The sequence below is a fragment of the Gastrolobium bilobum genome, unplaced genomic scaffold (genome assembly GCF_033153095.1).
Source record: "Gastrolobium bilobum isolate Gb01-03AN ecotype WA unplaced genomic scaffold, APGP_CSIRO_Gbil_v1 utg11941, whole genome shotgun sequence".
In the NCBI taxonomy this organism is placed as follows: domain Eukaryota; kingdom Viridiplantae; phylum Streptophyta; class Magnoliopsida; order Fabales; family Fabaceae; genus Gastrolobium; species Gastrolobium bilobum.
Genome location: NW_026898164.1, coordinates 249,531 through 273,011, shown reverse-complemented (window position 1 = coordinate 273,011; position 23,481 = coordinate 249,531). Strand labels below are relative to the sequence as shown.

At 33.2% G+C, this 23,481-nt stretch overlaps 2 protein-coding genes across 8 annotated transcripts; both read left to right on the top strand.

Moving 5' to 3' along the window:
- The first annotated feature begins 2,247 nt into the window (after nt 1-2,247).
- Nucleotides 2,248-9,980, top strand: LOC133313421 (casein kinase 1-like protein 10). Of its 4 annotated transcripts, none has more exons than XM_061514794.1 (14): nt 2,248-2,957; nt 3,091-3,131; nt 4,443-4,512; nt 4,672-4,820; nt 4,902-4,997; nt 6,041-6,111; nt 6,674-6,735; nt 6,852-6,915; nt 6,997-7,081; nt 8,719-8,845; nt 8,932-9,005; nt 9,116-9,176; nt 9,466-9,581; nt 9,714-9,980. In XM_061514794.1, the coding sequence occupies exons 1-14, from the start codon at nt 2,909-2,911 to the stop codon at nt 9,975-9,977; spliced, it is 1,329 nt and encodes a 442-aa protein (XP_061370778.1). In that variant the 5' UTR covers nt 2,248-2,908; the 3' UTR covers nt 9,978-9,980. The 4 variants fall into 4 exon arrangements, with proteins under 4 accessions (XP_061370778.1, XP_061370777.1, XP_061370776.1 ...); XM_061514793.1 differs by having other exon boundaries at nt 2,248-2,984; XM_061514792.1 differs by having other exon boundaries at nt 2,248-2,984; nt 9,699-9,980.
- Nucleotides 9,981-10,350: 370 nt separating this feature from the next.
- On the top strand, nt 10,351-22,902 carry LOC133313420 (serine/threonine protein phosphatase 2A regulatory subunit B''beta-like). 4 transcript variants are annotated; one of them, XM_061514788.1, is made up of 14 exons: nt 10,351-10,373; nt 12,028-12,157; nt 13,683-13,925; nt 14,049-14,154; nt 14,272-14,371; nt 15,901-16,006; nt 16,145-16,235; nt 18,445-18,586; nt 19,606-19,753; nt 20,260-20,369; nt 21,574-21,730; nt 21,835-21,960; nt 22,057-22,207; nt 22,511-22,902. In XM_061514788.1, the coding sequence occupies exons 1-13, from the start codon at nt 10,351-10,353 to the stop codon at nt 22,195-22,197; spliced, it is 1,623 nt and encodes a 540-aa protein (XP_061370772.1). In that variant the 3' UTR covers nt 22,198-22,207; nt 22,511-22,902. The 4 variants fall into 4 exon arrangements, with proteins under 4 accessions (XP_061370772.1, XP_061370773.1, XP_061370771.1 ...); XM_061514789.1 differs by lacking the exons at nt 10,351-10,373; nt 12,028-12,157 and adding an exon at nt 10,909-10,977; XM_061514787.1 differs by lacking the exon at nt 10,351-10,373 and having other exon boundaries at nt 11,309-12,157.
- Nucleotides 22,903-23,481: the final 579 nt, after the last annotated feature.

Genomic DNA, 23,481 nt, shown 5'->3' with positions numbered 1-23,481 from the left:
ATGCCTAGGCTTTAAAAAAAAATTATTTAAAAAATAGGCCATAGGCTTTTTTTGTACATGTCGGGCCAATAAGCCTAAGGTCGGCCTATATTATATTATATATTTAAAATATAATATATAAAACTATTATTTTAATAATTTTGAATAATAAATTAATATTATTTTAGTTATTCTTTTAATTATTGAATGTTTCATAGGCTTAAACAGGCTAACAGGCTTAGGCCTTGGCTTTTGTTTTTTAAATATAGGTCAGACTAGACCTGTAATCTGGAGCCTACATAGACTAATAGGCCAGTCCATACCCAATATTTTTTACACTTCCCTAGCCTATTATGTCATGTGCTTACAAGATAAAGCTGGAAGCATATAAATTCTGTGGAATAACACTGATAGAGTTTTTTCACACAGAAACTACATAAATCTTGAAATGTGTCGCTATAAAAAACTTTAACATACTTTTTATTATGTAAAAATAATTTTCAATCACATACAAAATGGAACTGTAAAAACTTTCCACATTAAATATCTATGTATCTATATATTTTTCTTCCGCTGAAAGGGATGACTTTCTTTGTATCTATTTATCATTAAAAATAAGGAAATTTTTTATTTTATTTTAAAAGACATAATTTTATGTCATTTCTAATAAAATAATCATATTTTGATGCATATTTATTCGTTTTTATATATATTTTTTCTCCATAATACTCTTGTTTTTTAATTTTGTGGAGGAGAACGAATATAAAAGATAATAAATATATATCAAAATAATTTCATTTCATATAAAATGATACAAAATTGTGTTCTTTAAAATAATAAATATTTTTCTCTTAAAATAACAATAAGGTTTGCTATAAAATCAAGCTATACATCTAAGAGCTTTAGGGGGGTTTTTTTTTTTTCACTTGATACATTCTCATTCATATTTATTGATTATAAACCGGTTGGGATTGTCCAATTTGACAATCCTATTAACAATCACAGAAACAACAAAGAATTTAACGTAAAGAATATTTAACCTTACCGACCAAAATAAAAAATAAAATAAATGTAAATCTTGCTAATGAATATTATTGGAAAAAAGAAAAGAAAAACTCACTATGTATAAAAAAGAAAAGAAAAAAGAAAAACTCACTATAAAATTTGCAAATTGGTTTCTTGCCGTATAAAAGTTGAATCAGTATAAGGACAGGCAATTGCAGGCATTAGAGGGGTTGCCCTTGTACTTGAGCTCATAAGTATCTGTTAATTATTTTTATTATGTTAAGACATCACAATCACTTAACTGTCCTAATTCTCATAACACTCACATTAGGAATTTTAGTTTACTCACCTTAAATGTAAGAATTCTTAAAAATTTTAAGAGAAAATGAGATTTTTGGGAATTAAAATTGTAAACAAGAATCCCGTAAAATAAAACTATCATGTGAGTGATATTTTTGAAATTCCAATAATGGAAAATTATACAATAATTCTACTTTAATATTTTTAAAACTAAAATACTCTCTTTTGTTAAAGCACCAGCCGTGATTTTACTTTACAAAATTGTGAATTCTTCTATTTTTTTCTTTCTTTCACGAAGCCTGAATTTCTCTCTGGTTTACGCCAATTCACTCCAGCGATCTATGCTTCACAACAACCTCAATGTCCTATACCAAATTTCCCTAAAAATTGATTTGATATTCTGCTACATAGTTTTGAAATGAGCTACAAATTTCTCTAAAAACATTTCCCATATATAAAGTAAAAAACTTAAGACGCGGCTAACAATATCTACAATGAGCTATTGCTAAGATCTCTCTCTTATTTTTTTTAGAAGATAATTAATAGTTTAAAGGGTTTGCATTTATCATTTAACATGACACAACAAATTTTCTTACACACACAATATTTTGTGGGATCCATATTTTTTTAAAAAAAAAAGAACAAAAAACTACGGCACACAAAACGAATCTCTATAATATTACATAATCACTTTTTCTGTAACATAATTTTTATAAAATCCATAGTTTAATACTATCAATTGTTGTGATTACCAATCAGTGATTGGTGATTCTTTGACGGTAAAGTATGTTTATATTTTGGATTAAGACCCTAAATTTTCTCTTAATTAGAAAATGAACAATAATTATTACAAATTAAAATTAACAAAACTACTTTAAAATATAATAAACAAAAAGTGATATAATATGACACACTAGTTTGGACAGTCATCCGATTTCTTTTCCTTCCTCCCTCCTCCCACCTCACATCACTTTTTCTTTCCATTTTCTCTTTCTCTCTCATCCCAATTTCTTTTCTTTTCTTTCTATTTTTCCCGGAATCTCAAAATTTTCCTAGAAAATTCACTCCTTGTCCTCGAAGACAGATCCGAAAGGGGATACCAAATAAAACACAGTTTGGGCGAGACTATTATAGCCATTAGATTTCTCTCCCTTCTTCTTCTTCTTCTTCCTACACTTTCACATTTTGCACAGTATTCACTATTGTGGAGCAAACTATATTTTATCTACTCAAAGTTACTCCGATTTTTGTTGCACCCTTTTTCGGTATTTTAGCTATTTTCTCCGAAGTGGAAAAGATGTTTCATTGAATGATCCCGGTATCGTGGTTGTGCTTCGATTTAACAAGCACTGAGTGTTTTGTAGATTCTAGCTCTTTTCTCTCTCTCTCTCTTTTTTTCGTTGATTTTTTGGGTATTGGGATTAATATAAGCTGAATTTTTGAGTTGTTCAATACAATTTCTGATCTTTATGTTAATGTTAAATCTCGTTGGATCTGAGATTGTGCTGGAAGGAAAGGTGGATCGTTGATGAGACACTCGGAATAGGCAAAAATTGTCCCCCCCACCCCCCATAGTAAAGTGGTTTTGTAATTTAGCAAGGATCAAGAGATTGCGTTTGTAATCATGGATCATGTTATTGGTGGAAAATTCAAGCTTGGGAGGAAGATTGGGAGTGGATCGTTTGGAGAGCTTTATTTGGGTATGCATATTATCAAGTATTTTTTTTTCCTTTGGTAGCGTTGTATACTTTAAATGATTTGGACGTCACAACTCTTTTGGTCTTCTGGTGCTTTTGTTTGTTTCAGGTGTTAATGTACAAAATGGAGAGGAAGTGGCTGTCAAGCTGGTGAGTGCAATTATTGGCTTCTATTTGATGTTTGGGAATGTTAAATGTTTGATATTTGATTTTGGGGGAGGTTATAGTTACCAAGGTAGTTAAAAATTTAAAATCGAGATTGTACTCAACTCAAAATCGAAAAGGCGATAAAAAATAGTAAAACGTAAAAAAATCGTAAAAATATAAAAGCTTTTGGAATATTGATAAAATTATTTTGATAATTTTTTTCCGTAAAAACGTACTATCGTAGTGATAAATTGAGATTTTAACTACCATGATACTTACTACCTTTATTTCTTGCTACCTGTTACTACCAAATCTTAACCGTTGATTTTTGTCAATCTAACGGTTATAATTTATTGAGAATTAATAATTAATTAATAAATGTGACTCAATAAATTAAAACCGTTAGATTGATGGAAATCAACGGTTAAAATTTGGTAGTAAGAGATACTAAAAAAAAAAAAAAAGTAGTAAGTATTATCTCATCCTTTGATTTTATTATATTTTGTTTTTAGTGCATAGATGGAATTTTATTGTTGTCGAAGTGAAATGATTGGTATCTCGTTATTTTTTGAAACATTAGGCCTGTCACTAAGGCTATGGTAGTAGCTGTGGTTTTGTTTACTGGTTGCATGACCTTCACTTATTGCGCTGTGTTACTTAGAAGTTACCTTTAAAAGAAAGGGATTTTTGGGATAACTGTTGAGTTGAAAATTTTGATGATGAAAAACTAAAGGGAGATTGGCAGTTTCCTTTGTGACATCTGACAGCAGTGAAAATCCCATGGAGATATACTACTAATTAATGGAAATGTCACATGCCTTTACGAGGCATGATTGGAGAATATTTAAATAATTATATATGATGAACCAAGAGTCTTGGCATTAGGCATAAATTATATTATGTGATCATCATTGGACTGTGTTTATATGTATTGGCAAAGGAGGAAAAAGATAGAAGAAAAAGCTATAGTCTAAGATTTGATTTGCATACATTATTTGACATGCTGTTTCATGCTTCAATATTTATGCACATTTGTTGGGCCAACATATTTTCTCATTAGCTTGACCTTTTAAACAACTGATACTGTGATGATGTCTCAAATTTCAGTTGCTTCAAATCTTTAATGCAAGGCTTAATACTTTGTAACTTTTATTGTTGCTCATATATTATTTTCTGTTGAGCATAACATGATACAGATTTTTGGTCCTGTATTAATCAGCCTCAGTTTTGTCACTTTGTGACAATTTGTTCCCTAGCTTTTTCAAAATTAAGCTATTGTCAATTCTTTTTCCATTCTCTTCCTGTGTTTGCCAGGAATCTGTGAAGACCAAGCATCCTCAACTTCACTATGAGTCAAAATTGTATATACTTCTTCAAGGGGGAAGTACGTTTTCATTCTTTCCTTTTTCTTCCTAATTTATACTTCTTCAATTTCTTTTCTTGTAGGCAAGATATACATTTGTTTACTTCACTGTCATGAAGTAAAATTAGTGTATGAGCTTGTCTGATTAGTGTGTTCATTTTCATTTTTTAATTTTTGAAGCTGGTATACCCCATTTAAAATGGTTTGGAGTTGAGGGTGACTACAATGTCATGGTCATTGATCTTCTTGGCCCAAGTCTTGAAGACTTGTTTAACTATTGCAATAGGAAATTTTCTCTGAAAACAGTTCTGATGCTTGCAGATCAGCTAGTAAGTATTAATTTCAAGAAAACTATATTTTTAACAGACAGCTGCTGTATTTTAATCTTTTTCTCAATTTGGTTTGCCTAGATAAACAGAGTTGAGTATATGCACTCCCGGGGTTTTCTGCACCGTGATATAAAGCCTGACAACTTTTTAATGGGTTTAGGCCGTAAGGCAAATCAGGTATGTTGTGTTTCTGGAATTTATTTGAATTCACCCTTATTTGGTTGGGTATTTATGCATGACTCACTGCTCACTTGTATTCTAAAGTATCAGTTGTGATTTAAGATTATGATCAAAGCTATTTCATTCAGATTAGTGAATATATGGAGACTTCAATTTGGTTGTAAATTCCTAATGATCTCTAGTGTGTAGTAGCCCTAGGATAGGTAATTTAGTATTCAGAACTTGAACATTGTAAATAAACTTTTTCGTTGGTTAATACTATATCATGCCCAATAAACCACAGACATACAAAATGATTCAACTTAGACAGCTCTTCCTACAGGGAATTTGTTAGTTGAAGTTTTCTACTCCTTTTTGTTGTAAACCACAGCATGACTTTGCTACTCGACCTTTAATTCTTTGATTCCTGTTACTTTTATAGTTTTTTTTTAGCATATCTTTGATTTTCTTTCTCACTCTACCCCACTCACCTTCTTTGCTTTTACATCTAACTCCTTTTTTTTAAATTAATAATTTAAGGAAGTTTATGTAATTTTAAAAATTATACTCCTGGTATTGCCTAAGAACCAAACTATTCACTATCCCGGTCAACTTAAGGTGAGCCCAATATATTCTTGAAAATCAGGTTGCGCATTAAGTTTACCAAACAAATTCAGATTGAAACAATGTCGTAGGACCTAAGAAGTACGAAAGATGTGACTTAGAAAAAGGAGGTCAACTGACAATGTACCTTTGAATTTTCTTACTGCTGGACATGCGTCATCTATTTTAACCAAAAAAAGATAGTATGCTTTGCCTGCTCCTAAAATAGCAGCCAAAAATTGTCCTTAGGCTTCTCTGTCTCTCTCATATCACCTATTTAACATCTCAAGTGGTATTTGCACCAATGCCCTTCTTGTCCTCCGGTTGTAAGGGTTGTTTCCAAAATTTCAAAAATATGCATGCTAAGTTGGTTTTGCTTTATGTTGCAGCTACCCCTGTTTTATATCAATAATTTAAATCCTATGTTGTTATCTGTGATTGTTTTTTATACATAGCAGGTATACGTAATTGATTATGGCCTTGCAAAAAAGTACCGGGATCTCCAAACCCATAAGCATATACCATACAGGTACCAAAATTGAGATTTTTGTTTGGGCAGGATCTGTAGCTTGTTTTCATTTCTTTCCTTGAGTATGTGGTCCAATATTATCTTTCATTCGTTACTTTAGGAAGTTACAAAGTTTATTTCATGTGGTTCCTCGAAAATGTTGTTCCCTCTTGTATTTGCTATTTTTGGAACTTTACTGCGTTGTTAACTGTCTTCCAGCTCATTTAGGTTAAATAAATATGGTACTTGATATCCTTTTCTTTTTTTGGATTCCTCGGGTTGTTTTGACCTTGTCTTCGATGAATAATATTATCTGTTGCTGGACCTGGGATGGCTAACAGGTTTTATTTTACTAGGGCTTAAACTGGTGTGTGCAACTTGAGTATTACTAGTTTTGAACCTGAACCAAAATCCAAAATAATATTCCTAATTTCCTAAACTTGAACCTGCACCTGCTGCCTGACTAAGCATGAAAATCCTCCCATCTGCTCACTTCTAACTTCTCTTATGTGTCATCCTCTGAATCCATCACTTGTTTACATATCCTTTCCTTTCATGAATAGTCACAATACTTTTCTTTCAGGGAAAACAAAAACCTCACGGGAACTGCTCGGTATGCAAGTGTCAACACTCATCTTGGAGTTGGTGAGTGAGGCAATGTGTTGCAGGCTGCAGCTCCTGATCAATAAGCTTTTCTTAAAATTTTCAAATTCAAAATGGATGCAAATTCATAGTATGTCCTGTTTTGATAATTCTTGCAGAACAAAGCAGAAGAGATGATCTAGAATCGCTTGGTTATGTGCTGATGTACTTTTTGAGAGGAAGGTTGATTGCAGTGCTGAGATTCTTACTTCTGTAATCATCTTTCTCATTGTATTTTAATATACACTGGCAATTTTTTTCCAGTCTCCCTTGGCAAGGCTTGAAAGCTGGCACTAAAAAGCAAAAATACGATAGGATAAGTGAAAAGAAGATGCTTACTCCAATAGAGGTATTATTACTTTTTCGCAACAGCTTTTTTGTGAATGTTTTGATGATTAGAATTGTTGAAATGATAGGGATTTAGGTATCAAGGGAAGGAAGAAAAGGAGATAATATAAAAAAAGGCAAATCCCGGTGTACAAGGCTCTCCGACTAAAAGAAGATAATAGAAACTAAATAATATTCTCATTTGTATAATACAAATTACAAAGTACTAATCCCTATTTATACTAAGAGTGGGGATATTCTAACTACCAAAAATTCTTACTATTAACTTACTACCTATGACATCACCATTGGATCAAATAGAAAGAATGTTAAAAAGTTTTTGAAAAGAGAGAAAATGTTAATCTAATGGTGATTAGATAGATAGTAAGTTGGTAGTGGAAAATTTTGGTAGTAAGAATATCCCTCCTCTTATACTAATAGTAGACTCCTAAAATAAGGAAACATATTATGAAATATAAGGAAACATTGGAAAATAATCCAAAGAGTCATCTAAGATACTCTGAATTTATTTTAAGATATTATATGATATCTTTTAGATTCAAGATTTAACATCCAAAACACACTATACACAATGGACGACAACCACCAATGATGACTATGACACAAATCATCAGTGGCAAATCAGCTTACAATGACAAGGAGCAAACACCAAGCCACAAACCAGTAGTGAACCACTCAACCACCACAATGCAACAAACCACCTGATGAACCACCATAAACAGTGCAATGAACAGTGCAGGATAGAGATAGGAGCACTCCAAATAGACTTCGAGGGGGAGGGGGACAACAAGCATAGATCAGGGACAGACCTGGATGACGGAGCTAGACTGATGGTGTGCTGCCGGAAACAAAGCTCCACGCCCAGGACTGACAACTGGGCAAAAAATGCGAGCATGGGTCGACCAGGCTGGAATGGACGAACCAGATCGTTGGGTCACCAACTGGAAAGGTTTGTGGAAATTTTTTTGATGATGACGGTGGCCGGAAGACACTGAATTGCTGCTAGAAAGACAACACGCAAGAGACAGCAACAAATGTGACTGGAGAAGGCCTGCGAGACAGCCAGAAGGACACAACTCACTGTAAAAGTTGACGAGCTCTAGCTGTGGGGGAGCTCGGTAGAAGAATTGTGACAGGGCTAGTCATGGAGTATGAAACCGTTCTGATTTCATGTTAAAATTATATGAATTTAGATATAGAGTGGAGGAAGAAAAGAAGATAATAGAGACTCTAATAATCTCTTTTGTATACTGACATGACACAAACTATAAAGTACTAATCCTTATTTATACTAATAGTAGACTCCTAAAACAAGAAAAATAATTATGAAATATAGAAACCAATCCTAGGAGAACATCTAAGATATTTTAAACTTATTTTAAGATATTCTATGACATCTTCTAGATATTCTAACAAGAATAATTGGTATTTGTTCATATTAGGATGACTGCTGGTTTGTTGCTGATTTAATTGTTGGTAGAATTTGTTCACTACAAGTATTTTTCTGCATCATATATGTGTGTGTATGTGTATGTATGTATATTCTTTAATTAATTACAATTGATTTTGCAATAAATAAATTCTTTTTCCGCAATTTTATCTGGTGCAAAAAATTTATTATATGAGTTTCTGAGACAGGTTTTATGCAAGTCATATCCATTGGAATTCACATCATACTTCCACTACTGCCGTTCATTGCGGTTTGAAGATAAGCCTGATTATTCGTATCTTAAGAGACTCTTTCGGGATCTATTCATCCGAGAAGGTTAACTTTGTATATATAAGCTTTGCTGTTTCCGGGTACAGATTTTTTAAGGATTTGCAAGTAGGTTGAAAATGTTGCTATGACAGGCTATCAATTTGACTATGTATTTGATTGGACTATATTGAAGTATCCACAAATTGGATCCAGTTCTAGAGCTCGAGTGAGTACTTGTGATTTTCATCTATGAAGAGACAAGAAGTGTGGTTTCATTGCATTTCTAGCAAAAGTAAAGGTTTTTGTTAATCAAATTTTTTGCTGCATTTTCAACAGCCAAGTGGTAAACCAGTCATAAATGCAGGACAATCAGGAGAGAGATTAGAACGGCCTTCAGGTTTCCTCCTTCTACAGCAAGATCTGGAATTTTTTTTTCTTCTCCTGTAGCTTACTGCTATGCTGATAAATAATTTTGATGTCTTATGGATTCATAATCCTTAAAGTTCTATTATTCTTTATGTCTATGTGCTTCATTCCCATCATCCGGTTTGAACTGATATTATTTTCACTTGTTTAAACAATTTGAGTATTTACATTTTATTCGATGAAGTAGTGCATTATTTTAGTGCTACAAGCTGTACCAAAAAAACTTTCATCAGCGAAGAATTTTTTTACCTATATTTTAGGCGGACCAGAGATTCGGGATAGATTCTCAGGTGCAGTCGAGGCATTTGCAAGGAGGAGTGGCTCTGGGCTTGCTCTACATAGGTCTTCAGATGATGTGCCATCTTCCAAAGACGTGGTTAGTACATGTGTCATTATTGTTTTCTGTGTATGGATTGGTTACCTTCAAACTTTATTATGAATTGTAAGTTGACTGCTTAAACTTTACTCCTTAACTAATGGTTATTCTTTGCAGCAAGCTGATTCTGAGAGGCCACGCAGCTTTTCTCGTAATGGCAGTTCCTCAAAAAGGCCTGTCTTATCAAGCAGCCGACCAAGCTCTTCTGGTGAGCCTAGTGAAAGCCGTTCCAATCGACTGGTTTCGAGCAGTAGCCGTCTATCTGCAACTCAGAGGTCTCAACCAGGATTTGAGTCCAAAACATATTTTACTCGTGCTTCAGGGACAAGAGGGGGTCGGGATGATGCACTCAGGAGCTTTGAGCTCCTGTCAATTGGTACAGGAAAAAGGAAATGAAGAACTGTGTGTTCAGCAGACTTCTTGTGTCAAAGGTCTCAGTTCTATTCTCATACTTTCCTTTGAGATGTCCATGCTTGTTGATTACTCTGTATATTTCCATCCAATGTTGGGTCCATTCAAGGCTAAAAGCTCATCGAAATTTCTTCATGAAGCTTTGGCAGACTCCTCTTATACCTCTTCAGATGTTCTTCCATGATTATTTCAGCATGGACCCATTCATGAAGATATACTGTATTAGGAATTTGTTAATATATGGCAACTTGTAATAAATACATTCTCTTTTTCTTGTTGAAGGAAAAGAAGCTGCAAAAATGCTTTGCTAGTTTTGGACCCTTTCTATGCGTATTTTGTACCTGACTATTTCTTTCTAATGTACATTGAGGGAATGGAATCGTTGGCTCCAATTATGGATAAGAGAAAGAGAAGAGGTTGCTCTGCATTTAGCCAGTTTGACTATTATGCCTGTTAGAATTAAATGATTTGAAGCACGTGTATAATGAATAATATTTTAGCTATTACTCATTGTACGTGCTGATTATCCCCTCTTGTATCTGTGGGCTGATTACACAGTATTTTACCTCAAATCCTTCTCTATGTTCTATAATGTGCATTGACGCTCGTGCAACAGTTCAAGCAGAATTTACAAGACTTGGTGTTTAAGAGAAACGAGGAATGACACTTGTGGTAGGCTTGATAGGAAATACTTCTAATTTGGTGCTGTGCTATAAAGTCCTACAAGCGTTAAAATATGGATTTGAAGATCTATTGTAAGTTTTGCCTCTTCTTGAACAAGACTCTGATACACTAATCATTTGTTTAAAATGCGAATCGTGGTTCTTATGTTGAGACATGCATCAAATCCCAATACAGACGCAATAATTGTAATGCAGAAAGGGTAAGAAGCTGGTAGCAACGAGCCACATTACGGAATCCTCTAAATTAAATGACGCATCATTTTACTCGCAGGGATTCCAAATTTACTCGAAGTATTTTGTGGGTAGGTAGGCCAAACCAATATTGGATTGAGAATTATTCTTATACTTTATGGTGTAAAAACATTCATACTCGATAATTTTTTTGGAAAAATTGATTATATCCTGGAAATTAGTAAAATCTAAACATGAATTAGTTCCCTTATTTATTTTCTGAGTTAAGTCCTGGTGCTTATGATATATTGAAAGGTCACTTCTTTATTAGTAATAAAATTGTTAGTTTAAATTCAAAATGAAAGATTAAAATATTTATTTTTCATATTATTTATATAAATCATCTTAAGATTTTCCATTCTCATTTTTAAAAAAGCCCTAAATTAAAGCTAAAAAAAAATAGTTTTATCATTTTTCCCACCTGAAAAAAATTCAAAATTATTCCCCCAACTCATTCAGTTTTGCAATCACTCGTTCATTATTGACACTCAGTCTCGGCAGTTTCAGTTGGTACAGTGCGTGCATAGCACACAGAACAACAGATAAATAGAACTCTCTACTGTTTTACCTCTCTCTTGTGTTTTCTCATTCTTCACTACCGTTTTTCCATTGCCTCTTTCTCATTTCTTTTTCAAACCTCGAAACCAAACAAGGGTTTCCTTTTATTCTCTCTCTCTTTTTTTTTTTTTTTCATTTTTTTTTTCATCTATTTCACAGTCAAATTTTCTCTTCCCTTCGAAAAGTTTCCCTCTCTGATTCTCAGCAAAACCATTCTTTTCTCCCTTGGATTCAAATTCCCTGGAATTTCCAATTCCGGGTCGTGTTAGTTTTATTCAAGTGTTCGAATGAAGTGAAGCAAAAAAAGGGCCCTCTGTGTTCTTCTTCTTCTCTCGTAGTTCATGGCTACCCATGATTGTTTTTTGCTGAAAGTTGCCAGCTTGGTAACTGGGTTTTGCTGACCCAAGTGGTGGAAGAAGGATAGAGGGAAGAATCATAGCGATTGTTGAAGAGGTGGGGTTTAGGGTTTTTGTGGTGTTGTGAATTTGTGATTGAAAATTGGGGTTGTTGGGTGCATGAGAGGTAGAATAGAATTGGGTTGTGATGGATGTGGAGGAAACTAGGGAGTTGGTGTCTTTGGACCCAGATATGTTGCAGCTTCAGGAGGTTTCTCCTTTTGCACTGAAATCGAGTCCTTATGTTGCTGAGGAGCTATTCTCACAGTGGCTTTCGCTTCCAGATACTTGTCGCCTGGTACATACACGGTTGATTTGAACTTAACCAGTTATACTTTTATATGAATGAATGATTTTGGCTATTCACACTCTCAATTGAACTAAAATTTGACCAGAGGTGTTTAAGTTTGAAAGGGAAAGACCGAAACATTGTTAAGTAAGATAGAAAACTTCTGTAGAAGGAAAAAAGAATCCCTTGTATTATTATAATGAGGTTTTAATCCTTAATCTGTGAATGACTAGTCATTTCTATTCTACTGGATCCTATGAATCTCTTAAGCTACATGATTGCAACTAAAACTCCGTTTGTATTCATCTACTGTTCTGAATATGCTCTTTTGTAAATAGCTTGTTGGTCTTCATTTAAGCATTCCTGTCCTTCCTTTTGAGTGTACTGTAGTAACCTCTAGTTCATTGCCACTTGACGGAGATGTCTGATCTCGGGAATTCGTACTATCCAGATTTGCTTTTATAATTTTAAATAATATAAATACCCCTTTTTATTTAATGTTAATGCCTTGATGGAACTTTAAGACTCCAATGACCCAACAGTAGAAAAGATCATCTCTGTTTCAATATTTTAATTATAGAGAGAGTTCTGGCAGTTTCCTCCACCTTCAAGATGACTTTTGGAGCGTAGAAAATCGTTTTTTACTTCAAGTGAATCTATGAGTCTGAATAATTTTCATGTTCTGATAATAGACAAACAACTGCTCTTTTGTGTTCATTTTAATCATCATCTGATAGAGAGGTTATGGTTTAGGAATTATAAAGTGCTTGTGCTGATATGCTTTCACGCTAGATCATGTGAGGTGAATACTTATAATGTTGAGCTTCTATTGATACTTTGGAGCTTCTAGATGGTTGTATTTCATCAGGAACCGGCTTAGGTACTAACATTTATTAATTGCCATTAGGCAATGTTATTATGAGGTTTTCCAAGTGGTGATGCTTTGGTGTATATACCAATTCTCTCTAATAGGGTGCAAAGTGCACTTACATCCCTAATTTGTGAAGAGAAATTAAACTAAATTAAATTATGCAAGATTTGCTAAATATTAAGTTTTTATTGGGACTTCTTCTGGACTCTGAAGGAGTAACCCATTCATATTTTAGTTAAATTTAGATTTTTAAGAGCAAGCAGAAGTTACATATTAAAAGAAAATTTAATTTTCTCTTCGAAGAAACATAAAAATAATTATTATTATGAGTAATAACATAACTAGAGAAAGATCAGTGTCAACAACAAAAAAAGAAAAAACAACATTCAAATTCATGAACCTGAAAAATGCGGGATGTAATGACTACTGAAATATGACGTCCTTTTTTTTAAAGCCCATCCAAACAGACCCTTAATAGCATGACCATAGAGTTCCTAATTATGCAGTACTAGAACTAGACATGTTTTAATCTATTTTGTGTTGCCCTCTCCAAAACATCACCATTCCATTTTTAATTTTTTTTAAATTCCTCTAGATGTATTTTATGTTTCTTTCTTTCAAGCTACATCTGTTAATATTGTCATTGATGCATTATAAACACAGGTTAAGTCATTGCTTGCTGATGCAAAGGCAGGAGCACCTTTTAATGCACTTGAAAACTCAACAAATACAAATACTCTGTCAAGCAACTCTTTACCTTCCTTATTTCCTGCTGGGAGTACACCACCACTTTCTCCACGCAGTTCATCTGGTTCCCCACGTACCATGAAACAGAGAACTAGTCCTTCTTCATTAGGTTCTCCACTAAAATTAGTCAGTGAACCTGTAAGGGAGATTATTCCTCAGGTATTTGTTATTGTCTTAAGTAATTCTTTATTATTTTTTCTCCAAACTTTATTTTGGGTTATATCTAGAAAGGATTAACTCCTTGTTTCACAGTTATTAGCTAAACTTTGAATGTGCTTGCAGTTCTACTTCAAAAATGGACGTCCACCTCCAATTGAAATGAAAGAGCATTTCCTGTTTGAGATTGATAATCGATTTTATGGCCATTTGGATGGTCTACAATTACATGGTGAGATCATGATATTTGTGACTTAATTAGTTCTATATTCTCAATTATGACAGATTCTTCTAGAGAAATACTTGTTCTTTTTCAACTTTTGTTGTAAATTTGTATTCTAATTTGCAGAATTTAAGTCTGTTACGAAAGAGATCTGCAAACTTCCCTCCTTTTTATCCACTGCTCTTTTCAGAAAGATTGATGTCAATTTTAGTGGAACCATAACAAGGTACCACATTTCTTGTTGGATCATTCTATCTAACTAGATTATTGCATAAGATGAATAATTCTGAATTTTTATTAGATTTAGATCTAAATTTTTTGTATATACTATTTCTGTTACATTTGATAAATAAATGATTAGAAAAATAGAGCTGCCAGATGTTTGCAGATAGAATGAGCTGTTGAAAGTGTTAACTTGCTGGATGAATCGGTTATGCTCCTTGGGTGTTGGGGCTGTTTAATGAATTTTAGATTTTTACTAGTTCCATCCCTTCCCTCAAAGGAAAGAAAAAGATTTTAACCTTAGATCAACCCATAACCTATATTCTAAATCATAACATTTATGTTGTATGATAGTTTGTTATGTGTGCTTCACGAACCAATAAAAAGAACTAACCTGGGTACAAGTTAGTTCTCTGCGGTACTTCTCTGGATAAATCTATGTAGGGATTATAAGGCCCATATAGTTGGAGGAGTATATGGCACATATGCTGTTGTTGATTTGTTCTTGAGACTGTAGTGAAGTTTAGGGAATGATTGGATAAACTTTGAAAAAAAGTGCTTTTATGATAACTTTTTTTAGAGTTTTTTTTTTTTTTTTTTGTCTTTTCTCAGAAACTACTCTTTCTAGCTTATGAGAAAAGCACTAAAAGAATAAACTTATTTTTTAGGTTTTTGTTTTTGTTTTTTGAAAAAAGCGTACTTTAATTATTATAAAAAATTTTAAACATGTTTTTTAATCAAAAGACATTATTTTTCTTAAAAAAGAAGAGGCAAGTGGACCCTTGCTTGTACAAGTCATTTTCTTGTTACTTGGTCAGTGTTATTTATTTTATACCACTTACTAGTTTGTGACCCCCATAAGTACCTCCTAGATATCGTTTGGGCATAAAGAGTAATTTGCTTGTAAGATCCTTTTGATAGTTGTTCAGTGTTTTACATTTTCTGTTATTTTTTTCGTTTGTTCTGAGATGTATTGCTATAGTTATTTTCAACATGTAGCTGGGGTGAATATCCCCTTCAGCTTTCCACTGTGAAATTCATTACAATTTTTTTTTTTTTATGCAAAATGTCTTTTATCTCAATGAATTATGTGTGACTTTCATAGAGAAATAGAAGTTTAACAGTGTTAGTAATGTAATATAAACTCATTCATGTGTCTTCACCTAACAGCTTAAGTTTTTTGGATAATTGGTTCATATCATGGTATTAAAGCCTCTATGACCAAATGATATACTGTTCGATCCTTACCATCCCCATTCTTCTAATAAAGGAAGTTGAATTTCAACACAAGGTAGGTAGGTATGTGTATTGTCCATACTTCAAGCCTAAAGGGCTCTTGCGTGAGGAGGCATGTGAGAGATATAATACAAAATTATTCATGTGTGTTCACATAATAGCTTAAGTTTTGGGGTAGTTGGTTCATAATGAACAGATTAAATATCATAATTTACTATGAAGCTGTTTGAGTACAACATTTGGTATTGATGTTACTCGCTGTTGAACAATGCCTCTACTTTTTAACATATATTGTAGGGATCAATTTATTGACTATTGGATTCAGGGCAATATGTTAGCTATGGATTTAGCCACACAAATATATACCATACTGAAGCCACCATATCGAACATACCTTGTACAGGTTTGCTTTGTTTAATAGGCTGCCGTACCCTTACTCTCAAGTCGATTTGCTATTTGTTATCTCTCTACATGAATTACCAAGTACTCGCTAAAATTTTACATATTAGAATTGCATTTACGTTATCTATTTTGGATGTAGGATGATTTCAAACCTGTCTTGAAGGAACTCTTGTCTGCTCATCCTGGGTTGGAGTTTTTGCAAAGCACGCCTGAATTTCAGGAACGATATGGTATGACCATACTATTTAGATTAATAAATTTGTGTGTCTTTTTTTTTTGTTTTTGTTTTTTTTAAATTTGTTTCTTTTGGTATATCAGTAGATCTCTAGGTCACAATTCTTGCCTAATATTTTTCAAGAGTTTTTAATTCTGATTAGACAGGTTGGAATGTTTGTTATTGGTATTTTATTTTTGGGCTAATTTCTAATTGTATGTCTGACAATAAGGCTTTCCAATTAAAATATGATTTCGCTAGCCATGGCTTGGGTTCAATTCTTAGCTAATTTGTTTCCCTCTTTGGTGGGTGATATATAATCCCACTTCCCACTTTAAATCCTCAATCGGGTCAGTGGTCTTCCCTGACCTTACAGGGGGTGTGTCTACTCTAATCTAAACTTTTAACAAAAAAATAAAAATGATTTCCTTTGGTTTTTGCTTTTTCTTCCCACTCTCTGCTTTCACAATGGGCATGCTGGAATGCAGGCTGGCTGACATGCTACTTGTAAAATAAGTGGCCATGATAGAATGCATTCTTTACATCCTACTCTTGTAAAATGGCCAATTGCTAGAAAACAAAGGAAATTAACAGACAAAATGTTGTTAACGTGGCTACAAGATAAAAGTATAGGTATAGGCATATCTTAAGTCTGTTGTAACTCAAACTTGCAATAGAACTATCAAAATTCATTTTCATCGCATTAACCCACTTGCAGTCCTTGTGGCAATGTAACTAGGTAGGAAAGTATAACTATGTTCAAGGATGCTATGTTATTTAGATTGCTGCTCCCACCATAGGTAAACACCTGGGATTTTCAAAAACAGTCTCTTTGCTAAAATAGAAGAGTAAGGCTGCGTAAAATCAGCCCTTACCCCCACCTTTGCAAAGTTGGGAAGCCTTGTGTATTGGAGTTTGCCCTTCTGTTTTACAATGAATGATCCAATCCTGAGTTCTCCCATACAGATAATTCAAAGTCCCAACATTTTTTTTATCACCCATTGCAGTCTTCTCATCTTTTGGACTCAACGCTTTGCAAAATGTTCATCCTCTCCATGGTGTCAAAACTTGTTTCAACTTTCAACCATAAACTTCCACTGCATGTAGTTAGAACTGTGACTCTCCAACTTTGTGTGGATGATTTTGGATGCAATAGTAATAACCATAACCCTAGTAATAAACTCCATTGCTTTGCTTTCTGCCATAGTTGTACTTTCTCCCACAGTATTTTATTTTATTTTTTTTGGATTTTTTTTTTCTGTTAGTTCGACAAATACTTGAGGAAAATCTCAATAAAAATACCAATGCACAACAACAAAACATTAAACAAGAACAAAACAGCACTGTCACATCAAGAAATCAACAGCCCCACATCAAATAGCAACTCACCAGCCATCAATCATCAAGAAATTATATTTTGTCTGAAATCTCCAAAAACAGAGCAAAATAAACAAAACAACACCTGGACTCAACCTAAAAAGCCATTTTGGCCTAATATGTAGGATATTTGAAGCTTTCTTGTTTCAAATCAGGCCGTGATCTTAGGAAGACACTCTCTGTGCAATCTGTAATGAGAACAAATGATGATCTGGCTGTAAACCACATCTGTGGTTGTCAATCTGCCTTCTAGAGGCTAAAGAGAGGGTATTTGGCATCTTTGAAGAGACCTCTGAGTCCTTTCTTCTTCTTCTTGTTATTATTATTATTATTTTACAGAGCTGATGGTGGCTAGGGTTCCTTTGAGAAACCAGCTCTAGGTACCATCTATGAAGAGAGAGTAAAAAAAAAGATAGATAAAATATGAACTAGGGTTGCAAGATTATATCACCAACTAATTTCGAAGATTAGGCTTGCTGTATTTGTGTGTGTGTGTGTATACAAACACGTACATGTCTACTTCTTTCCTTTTTTTATTTATTCATTATAAGGGGATGATCTTTATGATAATTATATTAAGCTGATATAAATATAATTGGGGATTTCAAGAGTCTTATGTCTGGGTCAGTTGCCATCTTAGTAGAATTAGGATCATAGAGTTGCCATGTAAGGCATATTATGTCTCCGGAAATTTTGTCTTACTGAACTTGAACATCAGAATTTCAGTTTTTTTAACATATTTCTTGTTTACCATTCTTTTTCTACATCATATATCTAATGATTCTTCTTATTTTATGTTATCAAAAAGTTCTTAAGGTATTAATGCTACATGTTTTGTGCTTAAACAGCTGAGACCGTCATACACAGAATATTTTACTACATGAATAGATCAGGAAATGGCCGACTTACCCTGAGGGAATTGAAACGTGGGAACCTAATTGATGCCATGCAGCATGTAGATGAGGAAGAGGATATTAACAAAGTTCTGAGGTAATGGCTTTTAGCTGACAATGTGTGAAAAGTCAACTAGTTTTTTTTTTCTGAAAGCTTAACCTTGTATTCCTGGAAATTTACTGCTAATGTTTGTTAGCATGAACTCCTATAGAATAATGATTTTGCCAAGAGAAAGAGATCTTGCTCCTTGCCATTATTGAATTGTTTTTTTTCTTGCCCTTGTATTGCGGAAATAAGAAACATCTCCCTTCCTTTATTTTTATTTTTTCATTTTAATAGAAGAAATTTTATATTATAGAAAAGAGATGACAATCAACTGAGGGGAGGATGGAACTTTCTCTAAAACAGGGAAGGCTAAAAACATGATTACAAGGAAAATTAAAAATGCAGTAAGCTGCCCAATCTTCGGATATCTAAGAGAGAAACTCCCTTAAAGCAGCCCTGAGCAGTGTTTAAAAATTATAGAGAAAAGAAAAGTTTGGCAGTGAGTTAGATAGAGCGAGCGAGAGAATATAGAAAGGCTTCAGGTTGAAGCACAACCAATTGCCCTCAGCTGATGCCTCAACTTATACTAAATGCTGGAGGAAAAATACAGGAATATTTAATCATCCTAGTAGTAATAGAATCAATTGCCTTTGGCTTATGCCTCGATTTATATGAACTGCTGGAGGAATAATACAGGAACATTTAATCATCATAACTAGCAATCAATCTCCCAGAATCCTTCACCCAAATTATGGCCCTTTAGTTTTCGGGGTCAAAACTTTCTTATAACCTCCTTAAAAAAGCAAAACACCAAAGAGAAGCCAAGAAAAAAGCTTCATCCTATATCAATATTTGGTGCGAAGAAACAATCTTAAATACGCTAGCACCTTCCTTTATGCTTCTTACATGTTTTACTTGGTCTATGTTCAATCTTGAGGCATTTGATCATCCCAGATATATTTCAAACACTTGATTGACTTTCATTTCCAATATAGTTATTTCTATAGAATTTAAATTTTCTTTTGTTTATTTTTGTATTTGCTTCTTTAATTATCTTCACGAAATTTCAGGTACTTCTCATATGAGCATTTTTATGTCATTTACTGCAAATTTTGGGAGCTCGACACGGATCATGACTTTTTCATTGATAGAGAGAACCTTATTAAATATGGGAATCATTCTCTTACATATCGGATTGTTGATAGAATTTTTTCCCAGGTCTGTTGGTATTTTACATCTTTTTCAGTGTGCCAAGTTCAGCTTTACCGTGCACGGCTATAGCAAGCTTCATACTGAAAATTTATATTGTGTGGTTGGAACAAATTTTAGGAATTAATTTGACTTATAAATAAAATTCTTTGCTTGGAAAGTTATAAGCTAGAAATTAATTTGATTTTGAAGTCCTTTTGATTTAAGTTGTGTGCATTTAGAAATCCACTGTAATTTGGTTGGAATTGATTTGATTATAGTTTTAATTATTTGAATTGATAATTTTGCCCTTATTAGTTTGCTCACTCTGCATATTCTAAGGGTAATAAAGCAAATTAAAAGAATGAGTTTCATTCATTTTATGGTATTTCAAACATGGAATTAGACTTACAAATCAATTCAATTTTGTTTTTTTAATGAGTTCCAAACTGGGAAATTGATTCCTTAATCAAATCAAATCAAATCAGTTCTATAATTTAATTTCTTTTGTCTTATTTATTCTTAAACTGTGCCAGGTTCCACGGAAATTTACCAGCAAAGTTGAAGGGAAGATGAATTATGAAGATTTTGTTTATTTCATACTTGCAGAGGAAGATAAGTCATCTGAACCTAGTCTAGAATACTGGTATGCTTCCTGGACTTCTCAAATACTGGGGATTATTTTAGCAGCATAGAAAATCATACATTTTGACTGATATATGACAACTTGGATAATAAATGAAAGCAAGTTATTTTCTTTACTGTTTGATTTATACGGAGAATTTTTTAAATTATTAATATGAAAAAATAAACTTGACGTTGGTCTCTTTGGGTCTGAAGATATCAATTCCCCCTGTAATGTGTCTAAAACATCTTTAATACTGATATCACATGCTGTTTTACAAAACATAGGTACTTCATTTGTGGATCTTTCTCTTAGTTCTTTCCTTATATTGTAATCATGATATTTTCTGCTCTTCTTCCATATTGTAATTGTTCGATTGGTAATTTTATTAAATCATGATTCTTGAGATTTTGACATGTCGTATAATTTCAAGCATTCTTTTTACTAGTCAGTATTATCAATTTTAAAGTTTTATTACATGCTGTATACTGATTAATAAGGGCCAAGCAATCATGCCTTTGACCTGTCTAAACTAAGGACAATGTCCTAGAATGTAGTAGCTACTAGTGATGGGTTTGATGGGCATTAATATATGTTGTTAATGGCAGGATATAGAGTTTATGGATGGCTTTGGCAGTTCACGTTTCTTAGGGATATTAGGGACATTCTAATTTATTGCCTGTTTATCATGCCATGTTGTCAATATAACATGCTAATGTTAAATTGTATAACTTGATGCTCACCTTTTCTTTATAATCGTCACTTATGGTTCATCATGGAAAAATAAAATTTTAGTTATTGTCTAATACCTCTCTATCCGTTCATCAGTCCATTTATTTAGTTATGATAATATGCCAAGGTTTGGCTTTGGTGTAAATAATCTTTTGTCTTTGGTAAAGTCACATGATCTGATGCATAAACAGCACACCATCATATGCAGCAATTTCCACATTTCATAACATACTTTAATTTAAGCAACACAGCACTTGCATAAGCCTGCTGTCCATGCCTAATTTAAATTGGGTCTTTGTTTTAGATCCATCGGAGCTTACTGCTAATAGTCACAATTTAAAAAGTTTTTGGAGGGTTCCATGCAATTCTAGAATGTAGATTCATCGTCTGTCACATTTTCTGAATTTCACTAGCTGCAATTTTTTTTCCTCCCTTCCTCAGCTTTCAAATAGAAATTTAAGATTTTTTTAATTTTTTTTTTAAATTCTTGTAGGTTCAAATGCATAGATTTGGATGGAAATGGAGTGCTGACACCAAATGAAATGCAGTTCTTTTATGAGGAGCAGTTACATCGGATGGAGTGCATGGCCCAAGAGCCAGTGCTTTTTGAAGATATATTGTGTCAGATTGTTGATATGATCGGACCAGAGGTCTCTCCTTTGTTCTTATTCTTACATCTTTGGTTGTTCTTTTTTCTTGTTTCTGTTTCATTCATCTGCAGGTATAGCCAGTGGTAACTGTTCTATGTTTGCAGAATGAAGGATATATCACATTACGAGATGTGAAGGGCAGCAAACTTTCTGGAAATGTTTTCAATATTCTTTTCAATCTCAACAAGTTTATTGCTTTTGAGACTCGTGATCCATTTCTCATACGTCAGGTAGAAGCAAGTTTTAGATCCTATTTCATTATCAATGAAGGCTTTTAGCAAATTTTGTTAGTAAATTCTGATTACAAGGGGGGCCATTTTGTTCAGGAACGTGAGGATCCAAATTTGACAGAGTGGGATCGTTTTGCACACAGAGAGTATATTAGGCTTTCTATGGAAGAAGATGGTGAAGATTTATCAAATGCCAGTGGAGATGTATGGGAAGAATCACTTGAGGCCCCATTCTGAAATTAATTAGGTAGGTTCAGTACTGTTTTCTATTCATTTAATTAATTAATTTGGTTTACTCAAGCAAATGGATGTTGATGTCTCTTGTAATGATATTAGCATTCCCTGTTTAAGCATCAATGTTAGTAATAATGCATTGTGAAAAACTTATTGTTATTATAATGTATTATTGAGAAAGAGTTTTCATGTGAAGCTATCTTTGTGTCCTACTATAAATCTTAATTTACATAACAACCTTTTGCATATCTTCATAATAATGCATATGCTATTTCTTGCATTTGGTGTTAGTCATAAATAGATATCATAACTGCAGGTGAAGAAAAGGCTATGGATGATTGTGCTTCTAAGAATGAATCTGTGCACTCTTAACTCTTGAATATGCAAAGCAGTAACACAATTGAAGAGGCCTTGTTGGGGGTAGATGTCTAATAGTGTTGCTGTAGAGAGGTTCCCCTCAAATCTGTTTTGTGAGAAACTAAGAATAGCAAGTGCCTCGGACAGGGTGCGAGCTGCTGCATATTTGTTATTCTTGTTCATATGCACATTTCCTAGAATTTTCCCTATCAAATTTAATTTCTGTAAAAAAATCTTTAAGTTTTTCTTTTCTTTTTTCCCAGTTTTCATTGTTTTCATGTTTTTTTTTTTTTTCCTTACAAATTTTATCACGATTAATTGTGTTTATTATGTTTGTTATATAGTGAAGAGAAAATGTCATATCAACTTTTACCAAAAGATCCGTAGTGATTTTTTTTTTGGTGGGGTTGGGGAGATAAATTTATCATTTAAGAAATTTATTAAATAAATTATTACATTTAAAAGTGAAATTATTAAATACACTTAGAGTACATAATGCGTAATAATGAGTACATAGTGTTAACGAAATGTTTATAAGAATAAGCCAAGTTGGTTGGGTCTAACTTCTTAAGAAAAAAAATGTTTTTGAGTTTAAAGATGCTAAAATCATTTGTACGATTAACTCATAATATGATAAAAAGGATAGGTTATTCTATCCACTTTTAATTTGTCTACTCTTTTCAACACCATTAGATTATAATCTTATCCAACGTTGGAGATTTGTAGTATAAAATATGAGATAGGTTATTTTACCTATCTTTATTCTGCTTACCTTTGTCTACTTCTTTTAATACTGTTAGATTATAATTACATCCAACGGTAGAGATTTGCGGAATAAAATAAATTATTTTTTCCGTTTCTTTTCCTCATTGCCTCCCACACTTTCTCTCTCTCCTCTTCTTTCTCTATAATTTGTTTTACTATAACACT

Coding starts and splice junctions, on each gene's coding strand:
- LOC133313421 (XM_061514791.1), top strand. CDS start 2,909: ATGGATCATGTTATTGGTGGAAAATTCAAGCTTGGGAGGAAGATTGGG. Junction 8,846..8,931: donor GGATCTATTCATCCGAGAAG/GTTAACTTTGTA, acceptor TTGCTATGACAG/GCTATCAATTTGACTATGTA. Junction 9,006..9,115: donor GATCCAGTTCTAGAGCTCGA/GTGAGTACTTGT, acceptor CATTTTCAACAG/CCAAGTGGTAAACCAGTCAT.
- LOC133313420 (XM_061514788.1), top strand. CDS start 10,351: ATGTACATTGAGGGAATGGAATC. Junction 16,007..16,144: donor ATCGAACATACCTTGTACAG/GTTTGCTTTGTT, acceptor TTTTGGATGTAG/GATGATTTCAAACCTGTCTT. Junction 18,587..19,605: donor GATATTAACAAAGTTCTGAG/GTAATGGCTTTT, acceptor ACGAAATTTCAG/GTACTTCTCATATGAGCATT.